Below are 24,427 nucleotides of genomic sequence, written 5' to 3' on the forward strand. Positions count from 1 at the left end.
CCTACTTTAACAGACTCATAAAGACATCTTAAAATTAATTTTATATTGAAACATTTTTCTTATTATATTCACACATTTTGGCCTTTTTTAATCCAGTACATATTCACGTATGTGTATATGTATAGTGAATTATTATCTTTGATTCAGCTAACTACAGCATAAAAATGACACTTGTAATGTAGTGCATAGGTAGTAATGATGAACATGGATACATTCCTTAATATAAAAGAAAGACAAACGAAACAATTTCTGGTGCCTTTTATTCACATCAATACAGGATTTCTAACAGGTCTAAGAAGTAATCCTTGGAGACCACAGAAAACCTCTGCTATGAGTAAAGAGTAAGTATCCGTTAAGTATTCAGTAAATCAAATTGCCCCCTGTGTGCTCATATAATGATCTGTTGTACTGTTATAAAGTATTAGATCATTATTACACATGCATTGATGCTTACTGCAAGTAGAGCTGTACTCTTTTGATGTGGCTGATGTGGAGCTAATTTATAAACTATTTTGTATTAAAACGTAAAAGAACCCCAGTGAGAACTCCTCATCAGTAACACAGTGACAGTGTATCAAATCACCACATTTCGTGAAAATGATGATATTTTTAGACTAAATAATCAACTTTTAAAATCACAGTGTTAGAAGTCACTCTAAGCACTTTTTTTTAAGGTAAATGCAGTGAAATGCGAGTAAAGTTTGTTTATTAGGCAATTTTTACTGACACTCACAAAGCCCTGTGAGTGTAAAATAAATAAGAAATTGTCACAATAGCCAATAAAAAGACACAATAGATGGATGTAGATGAATATAAGTATGAGAAGGTGGGAGCTGTATTACTCCTCTAAAGTACAAGTACATGAAAGTGTGCTTAAGCGCAGTAATATTTATGTGCAGTGAGTTTAATCCAGTGATTTCTCAGTGAACGAGAAGCTGGATGAGGTCTGGCTGTCTGGAGACAACGTCAGCGTGCCATTGCGCATCCGGAGAGCGCGCGCTCCAGCGGTAGGAGCGAAGGGGAGGATGAACACGATCGTGGAGGTTTTGGTGTTGATGGTAATGGCGGGGAGCGCGTGAAGCCGTTTCTCGTGGGATTAACTCTCGTGGACATGGATTTAATGGACGATCGTAGTTGTTTTAGTTGTTACTTCTGCTGAGAGACGCAGACAAACAGAAAGGAGCGGGAGAGATGGGGGACCGACAGCGGCGGACCGGGAGACTCGAGAACCTCACTACCAAGTCCCGGGTCTCCAAGGAGACCAAGCTCCGGTTGCGCGTGGTCTTCCTGGATGACAGCGAGCGCACGTTCGAAGTGGAGGTAAGCCCTTCACATGGGGTAGTGAAAACATTCATATTTACTTTTCTGAGTGGATCCACATACAGCACGTGTCTCTCTTCAAAACAATATTATAAATGATCAAATGTGTCGAATATGCGTTTTAAATCTGTCTGGATATTATTTTTTCCCTGTTTTTATAAAGCTTTCTGTCACTTTGTTTGCGACTTTCTTTCCCTCCTTCCTGAAAAAAGAAAGAAATCAAAGAGGGGAAATCCACCACGGGCTCTGTTCAGACTGGATTCTTCTCCAACATTTACCCTTTAATATAATATTTATGATTATTATCTGGGAGTACCTGGTCGTGCACTTCTCTGGTCTGACAGGGTTTAATCTGCTGTTTAATATAAGTTAAACCTGCTATTTTAGGTTTTTATAGCGTGTGCAAAACAGAAACTGACCATTTAAGCGTAAATGTGCTTCACATTTTCAGAGTGTTCCTTATTCTTAGGCACCAACATCTGACACAAACCCCGTGTCTCTGATTATCTCTGTTGAACAATCAAAAACAGAAGAAGAGCACGCAAGTTATATTTAAATAAATAGCAGATCTGTGGTCAGTATACTGTAGCTATACTACCATATTCCCATATACTTATTTTTTCAGCTGGGTTTTAATCAGTGGCAAAACTGCAATCAAAGATACAAAAGCACAAGATTGCTGCACTCAATAATCAATTAATTTATCTATTACAGATAACCACAGACTGTATAAAAAGATGGAAAGAGTTTCAGGTCTGTCAATCTGGTCTTTAAGTGATGACGTATGAACCCTGTTTCCTGGTCCGAACTACTGTGAGTTTATTAGGGCTGTTGTGTTTTTAACATGTTTTAATGCTTTGCATCTTGTTCTATTTAATCTGAACAAGCACCTTTAAAAAGTCAGTGATCACTGTCGGCCTCTCTCTGTGATTATTGCCACTATTCATTTTAGAGCTCAGTTTTTAAAACCTTACGATGTAACTACAGCCCAGCCCATGCAGCTGTACATTAATGACTAACCTCATACTGTGGATGGATTATATCAGTTGTTCTCCTGACTGAAGTTTGGTCCGTTTACATGCAATTACATTTGTCCCCGGCAGCTTTCACAGCTTTTTTGACATAAAAGAATCCATCCATCCATCCATCTTCATCCGCTTTATCCGGGGCCGGGTCGCGGGGGCAGCAGCCTAAGCAAAGAGGCCCAGACCTCCCTCTCCCCAGCCACCTCCTCCAGCTCATCCGGGGGAACACCAAGGCGTTCCCAGGCCAGCCGAGAGATATAATCTCTCCAGCGTGTCCTGGGTCTGCCCCGGGGCCTCCTCCCGGTGGGACATGCCTGGAACACCTCACCCAGGAGGCGCCCAGGGGGCATCCTTACCAGATGCCCAAACCACCTCAGCTGGCTCCTTTCGATGTGGAGCAGCAGCGGCTCTACTCTGAGCCCCTCCCGGATGGCCGAACTTCTCACCCTATCTCTAAGGGAGATGCCAGCCACCCTTCGGAGGAAGCTCATTTCCGCCGCTTGTATCCGCGATCTCGTCCTTTCGGTCACTACCCACAGCTCGTGGCCATAGGTGAGGGTAGGGACGTAGATCGACCGGTAAATTGAGAGCTTCGCTTTTACACTCAGCTCCCTCTTCACCACGACGGACCGGTGCAGCGTCTGCATTACTGCAGCTGCAGCCCCAATCCGTCTGTCGATCTCCGGCTCCCTTCTCCCATCACTCGCGAACAAGACCCCGAGATACTTGAACTCCTCCACTTGGGGCAGGACCTCATCCCCGACCCGGAGTGGGCACTCCACCCTTTTCCGGCTGAGAACCATGGCCTCAGATTTGGAGGTGCTGATCCTCATTCCCGCTGCTTCACACTCGGCTGGGAACCGCTCCAGTGCGAGCTGGAGGCCCTCACCCGATGAAGCCAACAGAACCACATCATCCGCAAAGATCAGAGATGAGATCCTGAGGCCACCAAAGCGAAAGCCCTCCGCCACTTGGCTGCGCCTAGAAATCCTGTCCATAAAAATTATGAACAGAACCGGTGACAAAGGGCAGCCCTGGCGGAGCCCATCACCCACCGGGAACGAGTCCGACTTATTGCCGGCAATGCGAACCAAGCTCTTGCAACGGTTGTATAGGGATCGAATGGCCCGTAGCAATGGGCCAGACACCCCATACTCCCGCAACACCTCCCACAGGACACCCCGAGGGACACGGTCGAATGCCTACTCCAAGTCCACAAAACACATGTAGACTGGTTGGGCAAACTCCCATGCACCCTCAAGTATCCTCGAGAGGATGAAGAGCTGGTCCAGTGTTCCGCGACCAGGACGAAAACCGCATTGTTCCTCCTGCATCAGAGGTTCGACTAGCGGACGAACTCTCCTTTCCAGCACCCTGGCATAGACTTTCCCGGGGAGGCTGAGGAGTGTGATCCCCCTGTAGTTGGAACACACCCTCCGGTCCCCCTTCTTAAAGATGGGGACCACCACCCCGGTCTGCCAATCCACGGGTACTGCCCCTGATCTCCACGCAACATTGCAGAGGCGTGTCAGCCAGGACAGCCCTACAACGTCCAGAGCCTTCAGGAACTCGGGGCGGACCTCATCAACACCAGGGGCTCTGCCACCAAGGAGTTGTTTAACTGCCTCAGTGACCTCGCCCCCAGAAATTGGCGGGTCATTCCCCTCATCCCCAGACTCTGCTTCCTCCTTGGAAGACGCGTCAGTGGGATTGAGGAGGTCCTCGAAGTATTCCTTCCACCGCCTGACAATTTTCTCAGTCGACGTCAGCAGCGCTCCGCCAGCACTATACACAGTGCAGGTAGAGCACCGCTTTCCCCTCCTGAGACGCCTGACGGTTTGCCAGAACCTCTTCGAGGCAGTCCGAAAGTCTTTTTCCATGGCCTCTCCGAAGTCCTCCCACACCCGAGTTTTTGCTTCAGCCACTGCCCGAGCCGCATTCCGCTTGGCCTGTCGATACCTGTCGGCTGCCTCCGGAGTCCCACAGGCTAACCAAGCCCGATAGGACTCCTTCTTCAGCCTGGTGGCTCCCTTCACCTCTGGTGTCCACCATTTGGTTCGGGGATTACCACCACGGCAGGCACCAACCACCTTGCGGCCGCAGCTCAATGCAGCAGCTTCGGCAATGGAGGCGCTGAACATGGTCCATTCGGACTCGATGTCCCCCGCCTCCCTCGGAATGCTGTTGAAGCTCTGCCGGAGGTGTGCGTTGAAGATCTCGCGGACTGGGGCCTCTGCTAGTCGTTCCCAGCACACCCTCACTACACGTTTAGGTGCACCAGGTCTGTCCAGCGTCCTCCCTCGCCACCTGATCCAACTCACCACCAGGTGGTGATCAGTTGACAGCTCAGCCCCTCTCTTTACATAAAAGAAATGATGGATTATATGATATGGAGAACACACAGGAGATAAATGTGTGTTATGGCCTTTTTCTGCTTGCACTTACATAACACTATTTTACCTTAGTGACTCACAAAGAGAACCACAATGTGAGTTGCTTGCCTACTAACATTAGCAACTTGAGTTTTAGTGTCATATCCAAGTGCAGTTTAGCACAGGTGAGGAGAACAATCAAAACCTCTCCCACCTGAGTTACTGCCACTCTTGACTCCCTCTCTCTGTGTTAGTTTGTCCAGTAAAATAGGGAAAAAGATGAAATAGGGAAACAAACTCTCAAGCTTTCTGACAACACTGGTACACCTGTAACAGTTGATTGTTTGTCTTGCAGGTGCTGTTTAGCGGCAGAAAAGTGTTTGTGAAGGCAGGTTTGTGTAGATTTATGCATTGTTAGGACTGCTCTCTCCCCTAAAAACTGAAATTAATGCATTAACGAGGCTCAAACCCCAGTTCTTCATTGGAAATGGTGTGTTTGAGCCACCTCCTGTCTAAACTTTCATTCTTTAATGGAAAAGCTCCAAAATGTCTTTTCAGAAACTCTTACGTGGGCTGTTTCACATGGTAGGCAAAAATGAGAGAAATTGTCTTTAAATATTAGTATTAGTCATCACAGTGACTAATACTGCCATTACTAATACAGTTTAATTTTCACTCAGCATTAAATATACTGATGCAGTCTTGAGCAACATAATGACAGGCAGAAGTCAGTTAAAAAAAAAACTGTAACCTGATTTAAAAATAAAAAAAAAGGTTTCATTACAGTTGTAGGTGCTTCAGGATTGCTGAACAGCATCAGGAGTGCTTCCAAATCCGCTGTTTTGCGTCAGATTCTCCCAGTGTCCCTCCGTGATCGTCTCAGCAACAGCGTGATACGTAGTCAATGTCACCAGCAGCCCTCAATGGAAGAGTGGATTAGGAAGTGACTGCAATGGTTTGGCCACATCTGCCGCATCACCTTTTGATGCAGCAGCACCCCGCCCACTGGAGAATCAAGCGTGGCGCGCCTAAGAAGACTTGGATCAAGCAAATTGAAGACGATTTTAAACAATGACGTCTAACCCTCGAGTAAGCAAATGTGAAGGCAAGAGACCACAAGGCCTGGGAATGCATCATTGACCAAGATGGAAACCCTACGGCACCCACAGCGATGTATTGGCTTCGTGGACAACCTCCCCTGCCAACCACCAGCTAGGGACAAAAGAAGAAGAAGAAAGATAGCCTGTACTTTTTGCATTCACACTTGTGCATTGATGTACCTGATCTGCCATCAGGACTGCCTGAGCTGTTCATGTTGGACTTGGAGCTGATAAATGTTGAATGACAGCTGATTTTACTGTCACAGCAAACAGAAGACTTCAGAATCACCCCTGGCCAATAAGCGTGTTATTAGAGCTATGGAAACCAGAAAAATGGCACATGTCAACATTGTCAGAGAACTAGCTATTGGATTAGCGATGTTGGCGAGCTATTTTACAGTTACCATGATATAGATTTCAATATCCAATCTATGCTGTGGGTGTGCTGGAAGTTGATAAGTACCTACCTAGAAATGTTACTATATGGCGCACTTTGATTGGTCTTTAAAGTGCTCCCGTTTACTCCTATGCATTTCTGGTTATTCTTGAACTCATTTTTCTCTTTTATTAGAAGAGAGAAACTTCACTGCCAGCATGTGTTTTGTCAGTGAAATAGCCGTACAGCAGAGAAACACCATCCTGAGGGATAAAAGCAGGCCACAGCGTCAGGCTCTTACATATGCACATGCGTATACATATATGCAATGCAGTATCATCACTGTACTAGCATGTTTCCAATGTTTGCATGTCAACAATTCCAGTTAGAGACACATATAGCCATTTGGGGTTGCATCAGGAAGTGGATCTTTCATGAAACGCTGCCTGATCTATCTGACATTATCAAGTGATACCAAGCAGAAATATCACAGTTGTTAACATCTGCATTGCTAAAAGTTATTGGAAAGAGTTTTAGGGTTGTATGTACAGTGTGTCTCTGAACACCTCCAAAAACCTGAATGTTGTTGCCAGCTTCATAAGTCGTGTGGCTGTAAGCACATCCACCACAAAGTAATGACAGAGAATTAAACTTAGATGGAAAATTCAATTTGATTTTATTTAACCTCCTAGGACCTGGCGTCCACATATGTGGACATCACATTTTGGGTTATTTAGACTAAAATACTCAATTTTGCTCTACAAGGCCCGATATCCACTTACGAGGACATTATGCTGCTACTGTTCTATCAAAATATGAAACGAATATCCTCATATGTGGCTCTTATTTTTCTTAAAAACAAAAATAAGGTTAAAAGAAATCTGGTAATTCTTTGTTTTTACATTCATCAGGTCTCAATCAGCCCAAATATCAAAGAGAAATTAAAAATGCATGACGTGGAAGAGTTCGGGTCTTAGGAGGTTAAAATCACAACCACAGTCACTTCTTGGTGACTTAATTAAGTCTGTCTAAAGAAAGATTTTTTTTTTTTTTTTAATGGGCCAAACAGCTGCAGATGTTTACCAGCTGTGTGAGGTGTAAACACTCTGCTGTCTATGAACAGCCATGTGCTGCTCTACTATCCAGGTCAGAAAAAGCAGACCAACAGGCCTCTTTTTCAACATGGTAACGTCGCCTGCGAGGCAGTATTGCAATCTAAAAAGAATCTGTGTGTGAGTGTGTTTGTGAGTGTGTGTGTGTGTGTGAGTGTGTGTGCATGACTTGCAGTATTGTGCTAGCAAAGGAGCTCCATTTTCCATGCCCATGCTTTCTTCCCTGTCAGTTTCCCAGCGGCCTTCGGGACATTAGCAGCGTCTGTACAAGAGGAAAGAGAGCTGAAGGAAAAGGCATGGATATACAGAACAGGGAAAAAATAAAATGTGATAAATTTAGTAAACACCCTGATCAGGCATAACATTACAACCACCTGCCTAATATTGTGTCGGTCCCCCTCTGTACTGCTGTGGGGTCTTTACCTTATGATATAAAGAACCGAGAGGTGACTGTAGTTGGGATTTAGTGAGATATAAATAAAATTTAATTTAGCTTAATTTTTCTGCCAAAACATCCCTGACTTATTGAGGCATGGACTTCACTAGACCCTTGAAGGCATGCTGTGCTATCTGGCATCAAGATGTTAGCAACAGATCCTTTAAGTCCTGTAAGCTGTGAGGTGGGGCCTCCGTGGAACGGACTTGTTTGTCCAGCACATCCCACAGATGCTTGCTTAAGATCTGGGCAACTTCAAGGCCAAGTCAACACCTCAGACTCATTGTTGTGGTCCTCAAACCATTCCTGAACCATTTCTGTGCAGTCCCAAAAGTTGATTCTGTTCATCTGGACGTAGCGTTTTTCTGGGAGAAACGTTTCATCACTCATCCAAGTGACTTCTTCAGTCTCAGCTGACTGCAGGTTTCCCCAACCTTATAAACAGTGCATTTGCATAATGACTGAAACCAGCCCAGTGAAGGAACAATGGGCTGGGAGGTCAGTTCCTTGATCATTGATATGCAAATTCTCATGAGCATTGATCAGCCACCACTGATCAAGGCTCATTGATCAAAGATCACTGATGAATTGCGATGAGTACCATTCACAGAAAGTTGGGGAATGGCTGCAACCACAGCATTGTAAGATGGTGAAAGATGTACCCTTAGGCCCCCTCCTCGATTCGAGAGATGGTCTTTCCCTTTTCACGTAAATGGCCTCCTTGACTCCGCGCTCAAACCAGCGTTCCTCCCTGTCCAGGATGTGTACATCCTCATCCTTGAAAGAGTGTCCACTGGCCTGTAGGTGTGAATAGACTGCAGAGTCCTGACCTGATGAGGTAGCTCTTCTGTGTTGTGCCATAATGAATAATAATAATGGACTGGATTTATATAGCGCTTTTCAAGGCACCCAAAGCGCTTTACAATGCCATTATTCATTCACGCTCACATTCACACACTGGTGGAGGCAAGCTACGGTTGTAGCCACAGCTGCCCTGGGGCAGACTGACAGAAGCGAGGCTGCCATATCGCGCCATCGGCCCCTCTGGCCAACACCAGTAGGCGGTAGGTGAAGTGTCTTGCCCAAGGACACAACGACCAGGACAGAGAGCCCGGGGATCGAACCGGCAACCTTCCGGTTACAGATACGCTTCCCAACCCCCTGAGCCACAGTCGCCCCAACAGCCACAGTCGCCCCAACATCGCGCCATCTGCTTCGCCAGAGGTTGTTTGGTTTCCCTGATGCATAAATCCTGGCAATCCTCCTGGCACTTAACAGCGTACACTATGTTACTCTGTTTGTGTCGGAGGACCCGATCCTTGGGGTGGACCAATTTTTGGCGCAGCGTGTTTTGGGGTTTGAAAGCCACAGAGACCCAGTGTTTAGAAAAAATGCGTCTCAACTGCTCCGATACTCCTGACACATACGGGATCACTACAGGTTTTCGCTTGGGCAGCAGTTGTCCTTCTCTCCTGGATCGGCTGGAGCTTTCTTTAGGTGCCTTTCCAGCTTTGACAAAAGTCCAGCTGGGATAACCACATTTACTCAGGGTCTTTTTGATGTGATGCTCTTCTGCTTCTGTGGCCACTGTGTCTGTGGTGATGGTGTTCGCTCTGTGTTGTAGCGTCCTGATGACACCCAGTTTGTGTTCCAGTGGATGATGAGAGTCAAACCTTAGATACTGATCCGTATGTGTAGGTTTACGGTGCACGTCAGCTTTTAGATGTCCCCCATTACTGATGGAAATCTCACAGTCTAAGAAGGCTAACCTGCCACTTTTCATGTCCTCCCTGGTGAATTTGATGTGTCGGTCCACTGTATTAATGTGATCCGTGAATTGTGGTCCATCCTCAGATTTGATTTTCACCCAGGTGTCATCCACATATCTGAACCAATGACTTGGTGGTGTTCCAGGGTAGGATAACAAAGCCCTCTTTTCCACTTCTTCCATGTACAAATTGGCCACGATGGGTGAAACTGGGGAGCCCATGCACACCCATGTTTCTGCCTGTAGTACTGACCCTTGTATGTGAAGTAGGTGGAATGAAGACACAGTTTGAAAAGCAAACACACTTGGTCAATGCTGAGAGTGGTCCTGTTGCTGAGGTTGAGGTCATCTTGTAATCTCTTACGAACTACCTCCAACGCTTCCGTGACTGGGATGCAAGTGAAGAGAGATGTGACGTCGTACGAGACCATGGTTTCTTCTGCCCCCATAATGACATCTCTCACCATCTCAACAAAATCCAGGGTGTTCTGGATGTGGTGTTCAGAGCTGCCTACCAATGGGTTGAGGATCAAAGCCAGAAACTTGGAGATGTTATAGGTTGCTGGAATTTATTCTGTTTCAACAGGAAGAACTGAATATGTTACTCATCATAGCTTAATGGTACAGAAATACACAATAGTGTTTGTCTGCTACAGTCTGCTTAACAATTATGGCAGCACCTTGTGGATGTTTAGCAAAGCTTGTGGTAGCTAATCGGTAAAATGTTAGACATGTTTTGTCCTGCTGAATTTTTCCCTGATGTGCACAGTTCAGTCACTCAGGTCATGTTTTCTTAACCTTCAGATTAGTTCATCAAAGCTGTGACAGCAAAACTGAGGTGAGTCCGCTGACTAAAACAGAGAACTGTGAAGCGTCACTGGACCATGACAGCAATTTCTATGTTCGGTTTATGAACAACTTATGAATAAAGCTTACATGCATGTGTTTCCTCTGGAGTCTCTGGTTTCAGTCTAAGCTTTTAAGGTTAACTGGTTTGGGTCAATGACTGAGTTTTAATTTGTATAATTTTTGCTACATACCTCTGGTGCATGAAATACTGATCCCTGGTGGATTTTCTGTGAACTGCATGTGTCCAATTCACAAAAGTAAAATAAATAAAATGATGTGAAAGAATAATAAGAAATAGAAATAAACAGCAATAATGCAAGTACTATATATTAGGGTAGAATTAAGTCCAAATATAAAGCACAATTAGATGTACATAGTCATACTAAGGTAGGACATACAGATTGTACAGGTGTTATTATATAAAACTGTATTATATTGTGTACATCACAGTTCAGTAATCAGGCAGTGATTCAGTAGCCTGATGGCCTGTACAACCGCACATGTTGAAAAATAACACTTAACCAATATGTTGAAATTTAAACGTGTCCGTACGTGATGAGCTGGATATGTTCAGTGTTACTGCTACCTCACAATGTGCCAAAGGTAACTCTGTGCATGTCTTTGAGATTTGACAAAACTGCATTTGTTCCTCTGGAACCAGCTGGAACGAGCTAACACTCCACTGCTGTATGCAATGAAGGCCCTTCACTAGTCAAACAGAGACGCGTAAGCTTGTGCAGATATCATTAATGAAACTGTTTTGCTGTTTTCTGCTTTGAATTCACATCCAAAGTTGCACATCGCTCACTTTTTCCTCTGTTCTGCTCTGCTGGAAACTAACTGCTCTGCTGATCTGTGGGCGGCTGTTTGCTTCCAGTAATTATCAGTTAGGCCTCTTCTTCTCTCTATAATCAGTTACAGCTGCCATGTCCTTCGTCATCCTCCCTCTCCCCTAATAACCTTTCTCCTTCCCTCATGACAAGTTAATGAGGGACGTCCAGTGACCCCCCAACAGGACACTAAACACCAGCTATAAGACAGCGAAGGCTAAAAAAAAAAAAAGCAAAAACGTGTCACTGCAGTAAGTGAACACTGCACAAACACCAGAGACAGGTTCAGCGCTCCATGTGGGCACACACTACTACTTTGATTTAATCCTGAATTATATTTAAGACACAGGGTCTTCAAAGTAGATAAACAATAAGGCAGTACTTTTTACATGTTTGTAGTGTCCTTTGTATTTTTGTCTAATGTGGTTAAAGTGACCTATTCTTCTGATCTGACTCCACATTTCTATTCTTGGACTCTACTAGAAAAGCTTTGCATGATTCAGAGTTCAAAATAATCATGACGATGTGGGAGATGCACCTGACTTTACATTTTCCAGTGTGGCTTGATGCCCCAACCTCGCTTTAACTGAACTTTCTTCTGATTGGCTGCCCTTTAAATACAAAATACTTAAATAACAAGTGATTAAAATTCTAAAATATTTGGTGATGTACGATTGTGACAAGATTGAATAAATATCAGTTTGTAGAAAATAATAAATCCCCCCCCCCTTTTTATTATTGTCTACACACTATTGTCTCCCAGTTTCAAAGTGATTTAATTTCAAAAAACTACTAAAGAAGGATGTTCCACATTATTAAGCAGACCACCATTTTCAAGCAATATAAGAAGAAAAAATGATCCCTCTGCTGCTGAAAAGAGTGAAATAGTTGAATGCCTTGGACACATAATGAAAACCAGAGATATTTCACGAAAATTTAAGCGTGATCGCCATAATGTTAAGAGATTTGTGGCTGAGTCAGAGCACACATGGGTTCATGCAGATAAAGGCACAATGAGGAAGGTTTCTGGCAGACAAATACATCAGATTAAGAGAGCAGCTACTAAAAGGCCATTACAAAGCAGCAAACACATATTTGAAGCTGCTGGTGCCTCTGGAGCCCTGTGAACATCAAGGTGTAGGATCCTCCAGAGACTTGCAGTTGTGCATAAACCTTCTATTCGGCCACCCCTAACCAAGGCTCACAAGCAGAAACGGCTGCAGTGGGCCCAGAACTACACGAAGACTAATTTTCAAACAGTCTTGATCACTGATGAGTGCAGTGCAACCCTGGATGGTCCAGATGGATGCAGTGGTGGATGGCTGGTGGACAGCCACCATGTCCCAATAAGGCTGCGTCGTCAGCAAGGAGGTGGTGGAGTCATGTTTTGAGCCAGAATCACGGGGAAAGAGCTGGCCGGTTCCTTTAGGGTCCCTGAAGGAAAAGTATGTGGAGTTTCTGACTGACCACTTTCTTCCATGGTAGAAAGAGAAGAACTGTGCCTTCTGCAACACAACCATCTTCATGCAAGACAATGGACCATCTCATGCTACAAGGAACACCTCTGCATCATTGGCTGCTATCCGCATAAAAGGAGAGAAAGTCATGGTGTGGCCCCCATCCTGACTTCAATCCTACTGAGAACCTTTGGAGCATCCTGAAGCAAAAAACTATAAGGGTGGGAGGCAGTTCACATCTAAACAGCAGCTCAGGCAGGCTATTCTGACATCCTGCAAAGACATTCAAGTAGAAACTTTCCAGAAACTTACAAGTTCCATGAATGCAAGAATTGTAAAACTGCTATCAAATAAGGGGTCCTATGTTAATATGTAACTTGACCTGTTAAGATGTTTTTGATTGAAATAGCTTTTGATTTCAATGAAATTGATCTACTAATGCTGCAAATTCAACAAATGACCATTTTAAATCCTCTACAACCTATAAAATCTTTTGAAACTCTGTGTGCGTAATAATTTGGAACAGTGCATTTTAAGTTTTTTGTTTTTGAAAAACATACTGTTTTCATTGGGAGTTTTGTTCAGTAACATTTGAATTATACTCTGTTGGTCGATGACTCGAAAATTATGCTGACTGTCATTTGAATCGACTATTTAGGAAAACTGAGAAAAATATAATTTGCATAATAATTTGGAACGCAGTGTATATATCTGTTATCTGTTATAATCTGTTCATTGTTTCCCCTTAAATGGAACCACGTTTGTAAGGGAAATACATTTGTGAGTTGAGCAGCAGAGTTGAGTATGCGGGTTTTGTCCACGAAAAACTTGCCAGATCTTCTCTGCCAAGGCCAAATAATTTATTCTTGAGTCTTGTTTGGTTTAATTTAATGGATTGGATAATTGAAGTCTGAAGAAACAAGACATAGCAACAGTTTACAGTCTATTCATTGAACAAATGGACCTCAGTACCATGTGGAAGAACCATACAGAGCCTGGTACCTCCTCCTCATGCTGGTCACCAGCTCGTTCACACACTGCTGTGGGATGGCATCCCATTCATCAACCAGCATTTGTCAGAAATCAGCCTGTATAGTTGTGTTTTTGGCATTGGCAGAGAAGATTTGGCTTTAGTCAAGAAGCTTTGTTACAACAAAGCAAACCAACCAAACACAAATGTGCTTATTTTCCCCCTTAGGTTTATATATCTATACATATCTGCCAGCAAACTGAGTTCCCAAAGACCCAGAAAGTCACTGGAATCCAGAGTCAGGGACATTAGTTGAAATACACCATTTTTACAGCTTTGTAACTGTGATGGCAAAAGAAATGTGTGAGATTTCAGGCAACACCTTCTAGTATTTGAAAATGTGCCTAATTAACCAACTAGTGAAAAAAAAACCCCTAATCTTAACCATTCACCTGACATGTTCACCATTAGGAGGTTAAGTAAGACAAGCAATGAAGGTCTCAGTTTCCATGGATACAGTTCAAAATTTTCTGCCGTTGTCCTCTGTCATGCCTCAATTTTTTCTATCTGTTGTCTTTTAATCATTTAATGTCCCCTATGCATATCTTCCACAGATTAATTAAATATGAAAGGAAAAAATGGCCATAATTATGCAAACTCTCATTAAGCAAAGTATTAGTGGATAAAGTAACTGAGCTGTAGCACATTTTTCTGGGCTCCCAGGAGCACTCCCGGACTTTAGTTTTAAGAACGTCTCAATTAAAAAGTCCTATTATCCTTCTCACTTTAATTCTCTCCCACTCTTTCTTCCAGCAAAAGGTTTTAGGTGGCGACTTCTACAACAAAGTGTGCGGTCATCTGAAATTGCTGGAGAAGGAGTACTTTGGCCTGGAGTTCAGACACCACAGTGGCAATTATGTAAGAAACGCTGGATCACACAGATATGCACAGATCAGTGCGGGAGGTTTTTAATGTCTTAACAAGTTTCTGTTGCAGGTTTGGTTGGAGCTGCTGAAACCTTTGGTCAAACAAATCAAATGTAAGTCATATCTGTCCTAAGATTAGTGCTCTGACTTCATATTTCCTCCAAATATTTCCAGATCTCAGCATCTCCGTCTGCACCATTGTCCTGCATCTATAATCTCTTTTCTTTTCCCCTCTGTCAGACACCAATGATTTATTCTTCAGGTTTATAGTCAAATTTTTTCCACCAGATCCTGGACAACTCAAGAGAGGCCTCACCAGGTAAAGTCTGAGCATAGATGAGCTATATGTTCAGCATAAGTGAAATGCCACAGTAGGTGTACTCATACTGTTTTGTGTGTGCACAGATATCTTTTTGCCTTACAGATCAAGCAGGACTTGTCTAATGGCAGTCTGACCTGTAATGACAACAGTGCCGCCCTGCTGGTCTCTCACATACTGCAGTGTAAGCATCAAAGTGCATCTCGCCTGCTGTAATTTTTCCTTTTTGCTGCAGATTCAGAAAAGTACGGAGCCCCGCAAGGGACATGGGAGAAACAAAAATACGATGAACTTTTGCGAGATCTCGCAAAAGTAACTCGGGATCTCGCAAAAGTTGAATTCCAACAATGGCGGCAGCTAGGGCTGCTCAATTAATCGAATTTTAATCACGATTACGATCTGGGCTTTCAACGATCATTAAAAATGACTGAGCCGATTATTAGCCCCTCCCTCGTGCTTTACTCTCGCGCTGCTCCGTGTGGCAAATCGAGCGCACCTCTCTGCATTTCGAACACGTGTCACAACAATTAAGAGGAGCGGTCCCCAACCTTTTTTGCGCCACGGACCTGTTTATGCCCGACAATATTTTCATGGACCGCCTTTAAGGTGTCGCAGATAAATACAACAAAATAAAACTAGTACCGGTACCGAAAAAAAGAAATTTATTCATAACACACATGACAAGACCCAGGAAAACCGAGTAAACGATAAAAAACGATAACAAAATAACGCTGAAAACCAATAAAAACCCTGAAAACTATACATTTCACACCTGAGCCTCAACTCTCGCAGCCCGGTACCAATCGACTCACGGACCGGTACCAGTCCGAGGCCCGGGGGTTGGGGACCGCTGATTAAGAGGACCCGAGGGAAGCTCAGAAAGCTAAGCAGAAGTTATTTGGAGTAGTGATGGGTCGTTCACGAACGAAATGGCTCTTAGAGCCGACTCTTTGAAGTGAACGACGCGATCCGGCTCCTTATTGGGATCCGTGAGGGTTTTTTTTTTTTTCTTTCTCTCACCCTCTCTCTCGCCCTTTTTTCCACTAAACTCCGCATGCGCGCCTGTACTTTGCGCTGGGCAGAGGGGGGAGGGGCGTTAGTTACACTTGCAGTAGCTCAGGAACAGAGCCAGAGAGAAAGAGAGCGAGGGACAACAACGTCACATTAGAAAGGTATAGTAATCATCCACTATTTTCAGTTGCAGATTATAAAGGATTCAGAAATCATGCAGGCCCATATGACAGAGAATGTGCATCTTCTTTTTGTTTTAATATTTTAATTTATATTTAATTGTGTTGTGGTTTGCAGTGTTTTGTGTTGTTTCACGTTAAATTTGTTTAAAAGGAAAAAGCTGAAAATTTAAATAGTTAAAAGTTCAAAATGTAAATAGTTGTTTTTTGTATTATATGATTTATTTATTACATTTTATGTGGAGTGAATAAATAAAGTATATTTATGGTGGCCCTTAGAGACAAAGCACGTACAAACTCCAAAACACGTACAAACTCCTAAGCATGTACAAACTCCAAAACACGTAAAAACTCCAAAACACGTAAAAACTCAGAAGCACGTACAAACTCCAAAACACGTAAAAACTCAGAATCACGTACAAACTCAGAATCACGTACAAAAGACAACAGAAGTGCTCCAGGATGCTAGGGCGCAGTGTTGAGCTTTTGTTACCTAGTGGCTACACAAGCCAGGAAGTATCAACAACCGGATTTGGTGTGTGGTAGTAACAGGTAAATGAACTTTTTTAAAAAATTATTTGAATAAATATGAGTGCTTGTCTATAAATACACAAACAATACACACATGCTTTCAATTGTGTAATTTAAGTGATCTGGGTAGCTCTGCTTTGGAAGTTCAGTAAACGCTAGAAATGTGTTTTGGAGTTTGTACGTGCTTTTTCTCTAGGGGCCATATATAAACATATATAAATAAAACCACTTTTTTTACATTAGTAATTCCTTTTCTGCATAATTTTATATTATTGTTAATGATTAAATAATTAAAGCAACAAAACAACCTGAAGAGCCGGTTCGGAGCCGAAAGAGCCGGCTCTTTTTAGTGAGCCGAGCCGGAAGAGCCGGATCTCCCATCACTAATTTGGAGAGGAGAGTGACTGCCGTTGGTTGAAAAGAGAGGTAAAAAAAACCTTCATTGGTGTGGAAACATTATGGGTTCGCGGAGTCAGACGTGGATCAAGTAGACATAGTGTGTAAACTTTGCTACAGTGTCGTAGCTGCACCACAGAGCAACACTGCAAAGTTCACTAAACATAGATGTTTACATTTTTCATTTATTTTTTATATTGCAAACATTTGCACTGTTATCAGTATTTGCACACTATTTTATATTATTTTTTGACAATCTTTAAAGTCATTATTCAATACATTATTATTGTTAAATAAATATCGCCAAATAGTCGAGATCTCAATTTCAGTGAAAATAATCATGATTATCATTTTTGCCATAATCGAGCAGCCTAGCAGCAGCTACTTAGTTGTAATATTACTCTTTCTGGGTCACAAAATAAACTTTTAAGATATTTTGAGGCGTGCATGTAGTTGTGTAAACGTCAAATATCTGCTCGGTTTACAAGACATCACATATTTGCAAAAGTGCTCTGACGTTTTCGGAGATCTGACACCCACCATCTCAAAGCTAACGGGAGGTCGAGACCTACTACAGCCGGGAGGAACACCGCTCTCCCGGCACATCGTGCCTTGCCCTCCCGGTCGGCTTCGAGCTGGCGGCCTCCGAAGAATGCGGCTAAAACTTTTGCGAGATCCCGAGTTTGTTTTGTGAGATTTTTCTCCCATGTCCCTTGCGGGGCTCCGTAGAAAAGTACTGGAAACGTTCCTCAGACATTTTGGTCCATAGTGACATGATAGCATTACACAGACGCAGGTGCTCATCCCAGAGGTGGTCAGATTCAGATGTGGTGATTGTGCAGCACGTTTGAGTACAGTGAACTCATTGTCGTGTTCAAAAAAAACAGTTTGAGATGATCTGAGCTTTGTGACATGGTGTGTTATCCTGCTGGAAGCAGCCATCAGAGGATAGGCATAGGCAATGACATTTAAACAATGTTCAACTTTTTAAATGTGTATTTTAAGAAAATATCCTCGTACAATTACACCGGCACCATCAGTCTGACCTGCTGAAAGAAGGCAGAACAGATCCATTCTGCCTTGTTGTTTTCACCTAATTCTGACTTTACCATCAGAATATTGTAGCAGAAATTGACCCTGATCAGGAAATTATGTTCAATCTTCTATTGTCTAGTTTAGGTGAGCCTATGCAAACTTTAGCTTCAGTTTCTTGGTCTTCACTGCCAACAGTGGCACCTGGTTTGGTCTTCTGTGGCTATAGCCCATCTGCTTCAAGGTTCAGCATGTTGTGCATTCAGAGATGCTCTTCTGCATACCTTCATATCATGTTATTTGATTTACTGCTGCCTTCCTATCAGCTCAAAGCAGTCTGGCCCTTCTCCTGTAATCTCTGGAATCAACAAAGCATTTTCACCTACAAAACTGCTGCTCATGGGATATTTTATCTTTATTGGGACATTTTCTGTAAACCCTAGTGATGGTTGTGAGGGAAATTCCCAGTAGATTAACAGTCTCTGAAATGCTCAGATGAGCCCATGTGGTATCAACAACCATGCCACACTAAAATTTGAACTTTGGTAGGAAATCTTACCTATGTTTACATGGCTAAATGCATTTTTCTGCAGGTGTACCTAATAAAGGGTCCAGGGAGTCCATATTCATTTTATACATTATGTTTTTGAAAAGGTGTTTCATATACTGCATTTACTTAGTCAAAGATTTCCCTCTAGAGCAAAGTCCCACTCAGATTCTCTCCTTCCCAAATGGCCCAAAAGTGGTGACTATAATGCAATTAAATGTTTAAAACGCAGAGAAACTAAATATGTGTTTGCATGCATATGCATTTGTGCTACAGCAGAGATAGGGGACTATGACGAGGAGCTGGACTGCCAGCATTTGGAGATGAAGCACTATGTTCCCAACCAGGAATATCTGGACCACAAAATCATCAAGTTTCACAAGAAACACAGGTATGAAGTGAAGCAGAAGACACTGGTGCTCTGTAGTATGCGGACAGTTTTGTCAAACTAGTGTTAATTTTGACCAGAGAAAAAGGGCAAAGTATTAACTGGACGTGGGACTGCGCCTCTTTCCCCCATCCCACCCATAGATTCTTTTTAAAAAAAACTATAGATTTGAAAATATGATCATTTCCAACCAAAATGCCACTTTTGAAACATATGTTTGACGTGTTGTTTGAGTCTAACTAGGAGAAATTTTGTTGGAAAAGCAGAAGTGACTGCTGGGTCAAATTGGCAGCAAAACAACAGCAATGCATCCAACTCTCCATAAATCAGAGGTTGAATTGTAATTATGATTCTTTGTTTCTGTCCATAGAGGACTCTCTCCAGCAAACTCCGACATCCAGCTGCTGGAGGTGGCGAGGAAGCTGGACATGTATGGAATCAGGCCTTACCCTGCCTATGATGGGGAGGGAATGAGGATCAATCTGGCTGTCACACACTCTGGAGTGCTAGTCTTTCAGGTGTGTCCACTTCCACATAAAAGGACAAATATTTTTATTTTTTTCCATCAGAAAAATTTCCTCTTCTCTTAAGCTAGGAGTTGCTGTTTTAGCATAAAAAAGTTGGTTTGTGAAGTTACAACACAATAAATTTAATGGATCTAATAAACTAACAATCATTCATTGTATGCGAGATAAAACAAGATATGCGAGATGTATAGAGATAAAACCTGAGGACGTCGATAATCCTTCTTAGTTTTTATAGTACCAGAAAAGTTTACAATTTCCATGTGCATTTCTCAAAAATCAACTAACAGGTTTAGGAGAGGAACACTGTTTGAGGCTGAATATGTGTGCAGATGCTACACTACACATTACATATAATCTCTCATTGTTTTTTTTTTTCTTGTGTTTTTCCAGGGAAACACAAAAATCAACACATTCAGCTGGGCAAAGATCCGCAAGCTAAGCTTCAAACGCAAGCATTTCCTCATCAAACTACATGATAAAGTTGGGGTGAGAAACTGATCCAGATTGGGCCACACGGTTTTGCTTTTTGTCCTATTAAGATTTGTTTTTGAGGGTTGTACCCTGCCCGCCACCCTAAGACAGCTGGCATTGGCTCCAGCTCCCCCGCAACCCTGAAAAAGGATAAGGGGAAGCGGACGGGTGGGGGTTTTTTTTGGCCGTTATTCAATAGTTGAGCTGTTAACCTGCTCAACCAGTTAGCTAAACTGGCACACCTACCATTAGTATTTAGTATGGAATAATGAGTGAGTTTATGATGTCTCACTCCCCTGTGAGTGAACAGCAGACTCTTGTGATGGATGCATGAAAAATGGGCAGGTACAAATATTTAAGAGATATTTGGAAGGAACAAAACATTCTGGCGAAAACAGTAAGGCTTTTGTGGAGATCTCCTGGCCAGTAGTTCTAAGTACTTGTGAACAGCATGCAAAGAGGCAATGTAAAGATCAAATCCGATCCATAGCAGCTACCAAGTTACTAATGTAAAGGTTCTACAGCTAGAGCACTGGTGCCAGTTCCCACAGAGCACCCTATGGGGGCTTTTAAGTTCTCCGGTAGAAGACTTTTTGGGACTTGAAGTGCAGACAGCATGCTATACAGAGGTGGTGGTAAATATTTGACTCATCATCGTCTTATTTCATGTCCATCCAGCCCTCGTGTAAGGATACACTAGAGTTGGCCATGGCCAGCCGTGATGTGTGTAAATCATTCTGGAAGATGTGTGTGGAGTACCATGCTTTCTTCAGGCTAGCTGAGGAACCAAAGGCCATACACAAAACTCTGCTGTCATGTAAAGGCTCCAGCTTCAGATACAGGTAAAATGCAGACAAGTGCACATAATGCTATAATCTGAAGGTGCATTCAGGCTTTTGTATAATACATATATATATGTATATATATTAATCATCTTTTGCCCAAAATCAAAGTCATTTACTTACTTCCAGTGTCTACTATGCATGAATTGTTCTCCACCCATTTAGTGGTACATCATCTGGATTTAAGCTTGTACACAAATATTTTGACTCACAAAACTTTTTACTTACCTACTCTTGTAGTGTTTGAATAAACCATCCTGAGCTTTCCAGCTTATCCAAAGGACAGATCATGTCATGGTGATCCGTCTGTCCACAACTCACAAGAATCCCCACTGATAGTATTGGTTAGAATTGAACCAAACTGTGCTCAAAGTCATTTGCTGATTTATAAGCAAAAACCTGAGAACTATGATGGACTGTGAGCGTTTTTTTTTATTACCCTTTTCTTCTGATGAATATTCAGAGTCTTTGTTTTCAGTCAGGTGTGGTAGTGTGTCCATCTGATGTTGGTAATGTTGTTTGGCAGTGGTCGGACCCAGAAGCAGCTGCTGGAGTGTCTGGGATCAGGGGAGAAGAAGCCTTCACACTTTGAAAAGTGAGAGAGAGATTTTATTGATGCTTCAATTTCCTTTTCATAAGCAAGAAACTTGCTTATGCAAGTACTTCAAAAGCAAGGAGCTTGAAGTACTTGAAACGGCAACATATTTTATTAAGCCATCTTATGTAAAGGTCAAAGGATCTGGAACAGAGGAATCTTTTGTGATCAATTTTTATAGTCTGTGTATAACATCTGTTATTTTATTCCTTTCACTGTCTGTCCAGGATGTACAGTCAGACAGACTGTGACCCCAGACAATGTCGATCTTCTCCTGATCTCCTCACAGATGTCTCCAAACAGGTAATAAATATGACTGTTCAGTCTTTAAAACTATTACTTGACACACAACGCATATTCATGTCTGACAAAATTAAAACAGCTACTGTTCTATTATCTGTTTTTAATGGTTTTGTTTAATTAACTTAAAGATCTTTGGGTTTTTAGAAATTTCATCACATTCTTGGGCTGTTTTTTCTCTTTTTTTTACAATTCTCTGATATTATCTAATACATACATACTCTGATATCATATGAGCAAATTAATTAATGGTAGCATAATCAAAATATTAGTAATAAAAACAACTCAAGTGTTCGTGCCTTCTCTTCTCAGGTGTACGAACATTCCCACCCATTCCCACGGTCAAGTCGTGCTCTGGCAATACACAGCCAGGATCAGTTGGACCCACATCATCGAGACAATGATATTGAAATCAACGAAAGAGTGGCTAAACGCAGCCATTCATGTGTTGAGGTCAGCCAGAGGCCTCGCCTCCTCTCCCAAGTCACTCCTCTTTCTCCATCTGTCAACCAGACAACGCTGCCTTCACCCTCACCGAAGACGAGATCTGCTTCGATATCTGTAGTAGAGGACACAAGGGGGGTACGAATCGGGACACAGCGCCAAGCCCAGCGGTTAGCTGGTGTCTATGGAAACCGATCTAGACGTCGACCCAACCCCCAGCCACATCCAGATGCAGGACAGCAGCTGGTCCTTCTCTACCCTAACAGCCCTGCCTACCAGTATCATCCTGTCCTCCCATCGTTCCCATTAGCTGGCTCCTCGCCACTCAACCGACATCCCTATTTGTCGGAATTTGTTGCTGTTTCCTCACTGGAACGAATTCCACATACAAGACGGCGGGATTATGTGACAATGGATGGCATAACACGGCCATCTTTTTACCCAGTGTGTCATGATTCGCCATCTAGTTCACCAATCAGGAGAAACCTCCGCTCCAGTGGTTCAGGTGGGCTGGGATTGGCCAGAATGTACCAACCAGGAAGCAATGGTGCAAGACTCAGGGGCGTTGGACATACAGAGGCAGGCCATTACAGCGATGACTCCAACTTCCTTCCTGGACTGCCTCGCCGTGTAGCCAGCCAACCTGATGTCAAATTAAACCTCTCGAGGAGTTCAAACACTGCCTTTAACCCTGCTTCTGAGTTTCGCCCTCTTGGTTACTACCCCCACCTGACGCGCCCCTCCAGACCCACCTACCTCCCACTAAACTCTTCCCCTCTGCCTGAACGCCCCAGTTCACTATGTATGATTGGCAGCACTGCGGGAAGCTACAGCGACTCAGACCCGGAGGTTTTCTATCCATACTACTGCCCTGCCCCTCAGGTGGGCAAGATGGTACGGTCCGCTGGACTAGCCAGGATGAGGTTTTCATCGGGGAGTCTCCAACTTGATGAGGAGGAAGAGGGGGAGGAGGAAGAGAGGGAGCATACAACAGCAAAAGAAACTGCAAAGAAGGAGCCAGAGGGTGAAGAGGAGAAGAAAGAAAAGAGTGAAGGAGGAGAGGATACGAAAGGAGCGGCAAAGGTTACTGAAGTGACGCTGTAGAAAAAGATTAAAACATTACAGCGATTCATGATCACAGTCAAAACTGGAAGGATAATTTAAAATAGCACATCCTCTGCAGACTGTAGATAACACCATAAATGTATTAGATAAGAAGTGTGTCGTTTTGAGGTGCACTGGCAGATGAAATGTATTTTTTTGCCTTCTTCAAGTGAAAACCTCAGATTTTGAAAATGGGCTACTGTTTTAGTGGCTATTTTATAGGTGCAAGCTTACAAAAACAAGTAAATAAATAACAATAATAATAATAATTAGTATTTTAGAAATTAAAGATGTTTGACAAATTAAAGCAGCCAACAATTTAAATTTTTTGTTAAGGTGTTTGAGCCACTACAACATTAATTCTTCAAACATTCCTTTACCAGAGGGGTATGGGCACCATTTTTCCCTCATTTCATGCCTTGATGATGATCATCAAATGGAGACACATTGGTCTCCTGAAGATGTTAATTTTAGTTGCGATCTGGTGACTGAAGTTCATAGGCTACTCCTTAAGCCGTGTTAACTATAAGGTAGGCCCATATATAGGTGGAGGCACTGTCATCCTGAAATAGACCACTCACATCCCATACAACTGGTCAACCAGAACAACTTTCTATTGGTTTTCATTTTTTGTTCCCTCTAAGGCAGGGGTGGGCCATTAATTTTTCCAAGGGACTACATGAGAAACTGGGACTGTTGTGCAGGGCTGCATCAATTAAGCTTATTGGTGTGGCCATCCAAAAAAGTCCCAGTTTCTAACGTGGCCCCTCGGAAAAAGGAAACCGCAAAATACCCCAAATGTCTTAATAGAGCCAATGGATGCTCTAATGGCCAAGCATTCTAGGCTGTGCTTTTCTCTTGATGTCGTTATGTGTGTCATTTATGCAGTCTCTCACTTATTGACAGTATGGTTAAGGATGACTCACCAGAACATAACACTTTTCCACATTTCTGCAGACCAGTGCCTATGTTGCTTTTTTTGCTTTGTTACCCCTTTCATTGAAGTACTCTATAGCTATGTGCAGTACATGTGTGAAAAGCATACCTAGGTTGAAAAAAAAAAAAAATGGATGAACCAACTGTGACGTTAGCTTTTCGGCCACTGTTACACTAGTTTTTGGAGCCAGAATTTACCATATCTGGACAAGTTATCAGTTGCTGGTAAAAAAGGAGAGTGTTTGGTCACAACCCCCCTGATAA

General features: G+C 43.0%; 1 protein-coding gene across 1 annotated transcript; it reads left to right on the forward strand.

Annotated features, from left to right (window-relative positions):
- The first annotated feature begins 1,030 nt into the window (after nucleotides 1–1,030).
- Nucleotides 1,031–23,389, forward strand: LOC102797882 (FERM domain-containing protein 7). The gene is made up of 12 exons (XM_006803427.3): nucleotides 1,031–1,320; nucleotides 14,429–14,533; nucleotides 14,612–14,654; nucleotides 14,782–14,860; nucleotides 14,947–15,044; nucleotides 18,833–18,947; nucleotides 19,315–19,462; nucleotides 19,862–19,957; nucleotides 20,621–20,784; nucleotides 21,311–21,379; nucleotides 21,607–21,682; nucleotides 21,992–23,389. The coding sequence occupies exons 1-12, from the start codon at nucleotides 1,192–1,194 to the stop codon at nucleotides 23,225–23,227; spliced, it is 2,358 nt and encodes a 785-aa protein (XP_006803490.2). The 5' UTR covers nucleotides 1,031–1,191; the 3' UTR covers nucleotides 23,228–23,389.
- The last annotated feature ends 1,038 nt before the right edge of the window (nucleotides 23,390–24,427 follow it).

This window comes from Neolamprologus brichardi, chromosome 3 (genome assembly GCF_056152115.1).
Source record: "Neolamprologus brichardi isolate AB-2024 chromosome 3, ASM5615211v1, whole genome shotgun sequence".
NCBI lineage: Eukaryota > Metazoa > Chordata > Actinopteri > Cichliformes > Cichlidae > Neolamprologus > Neolamprologus brichardi.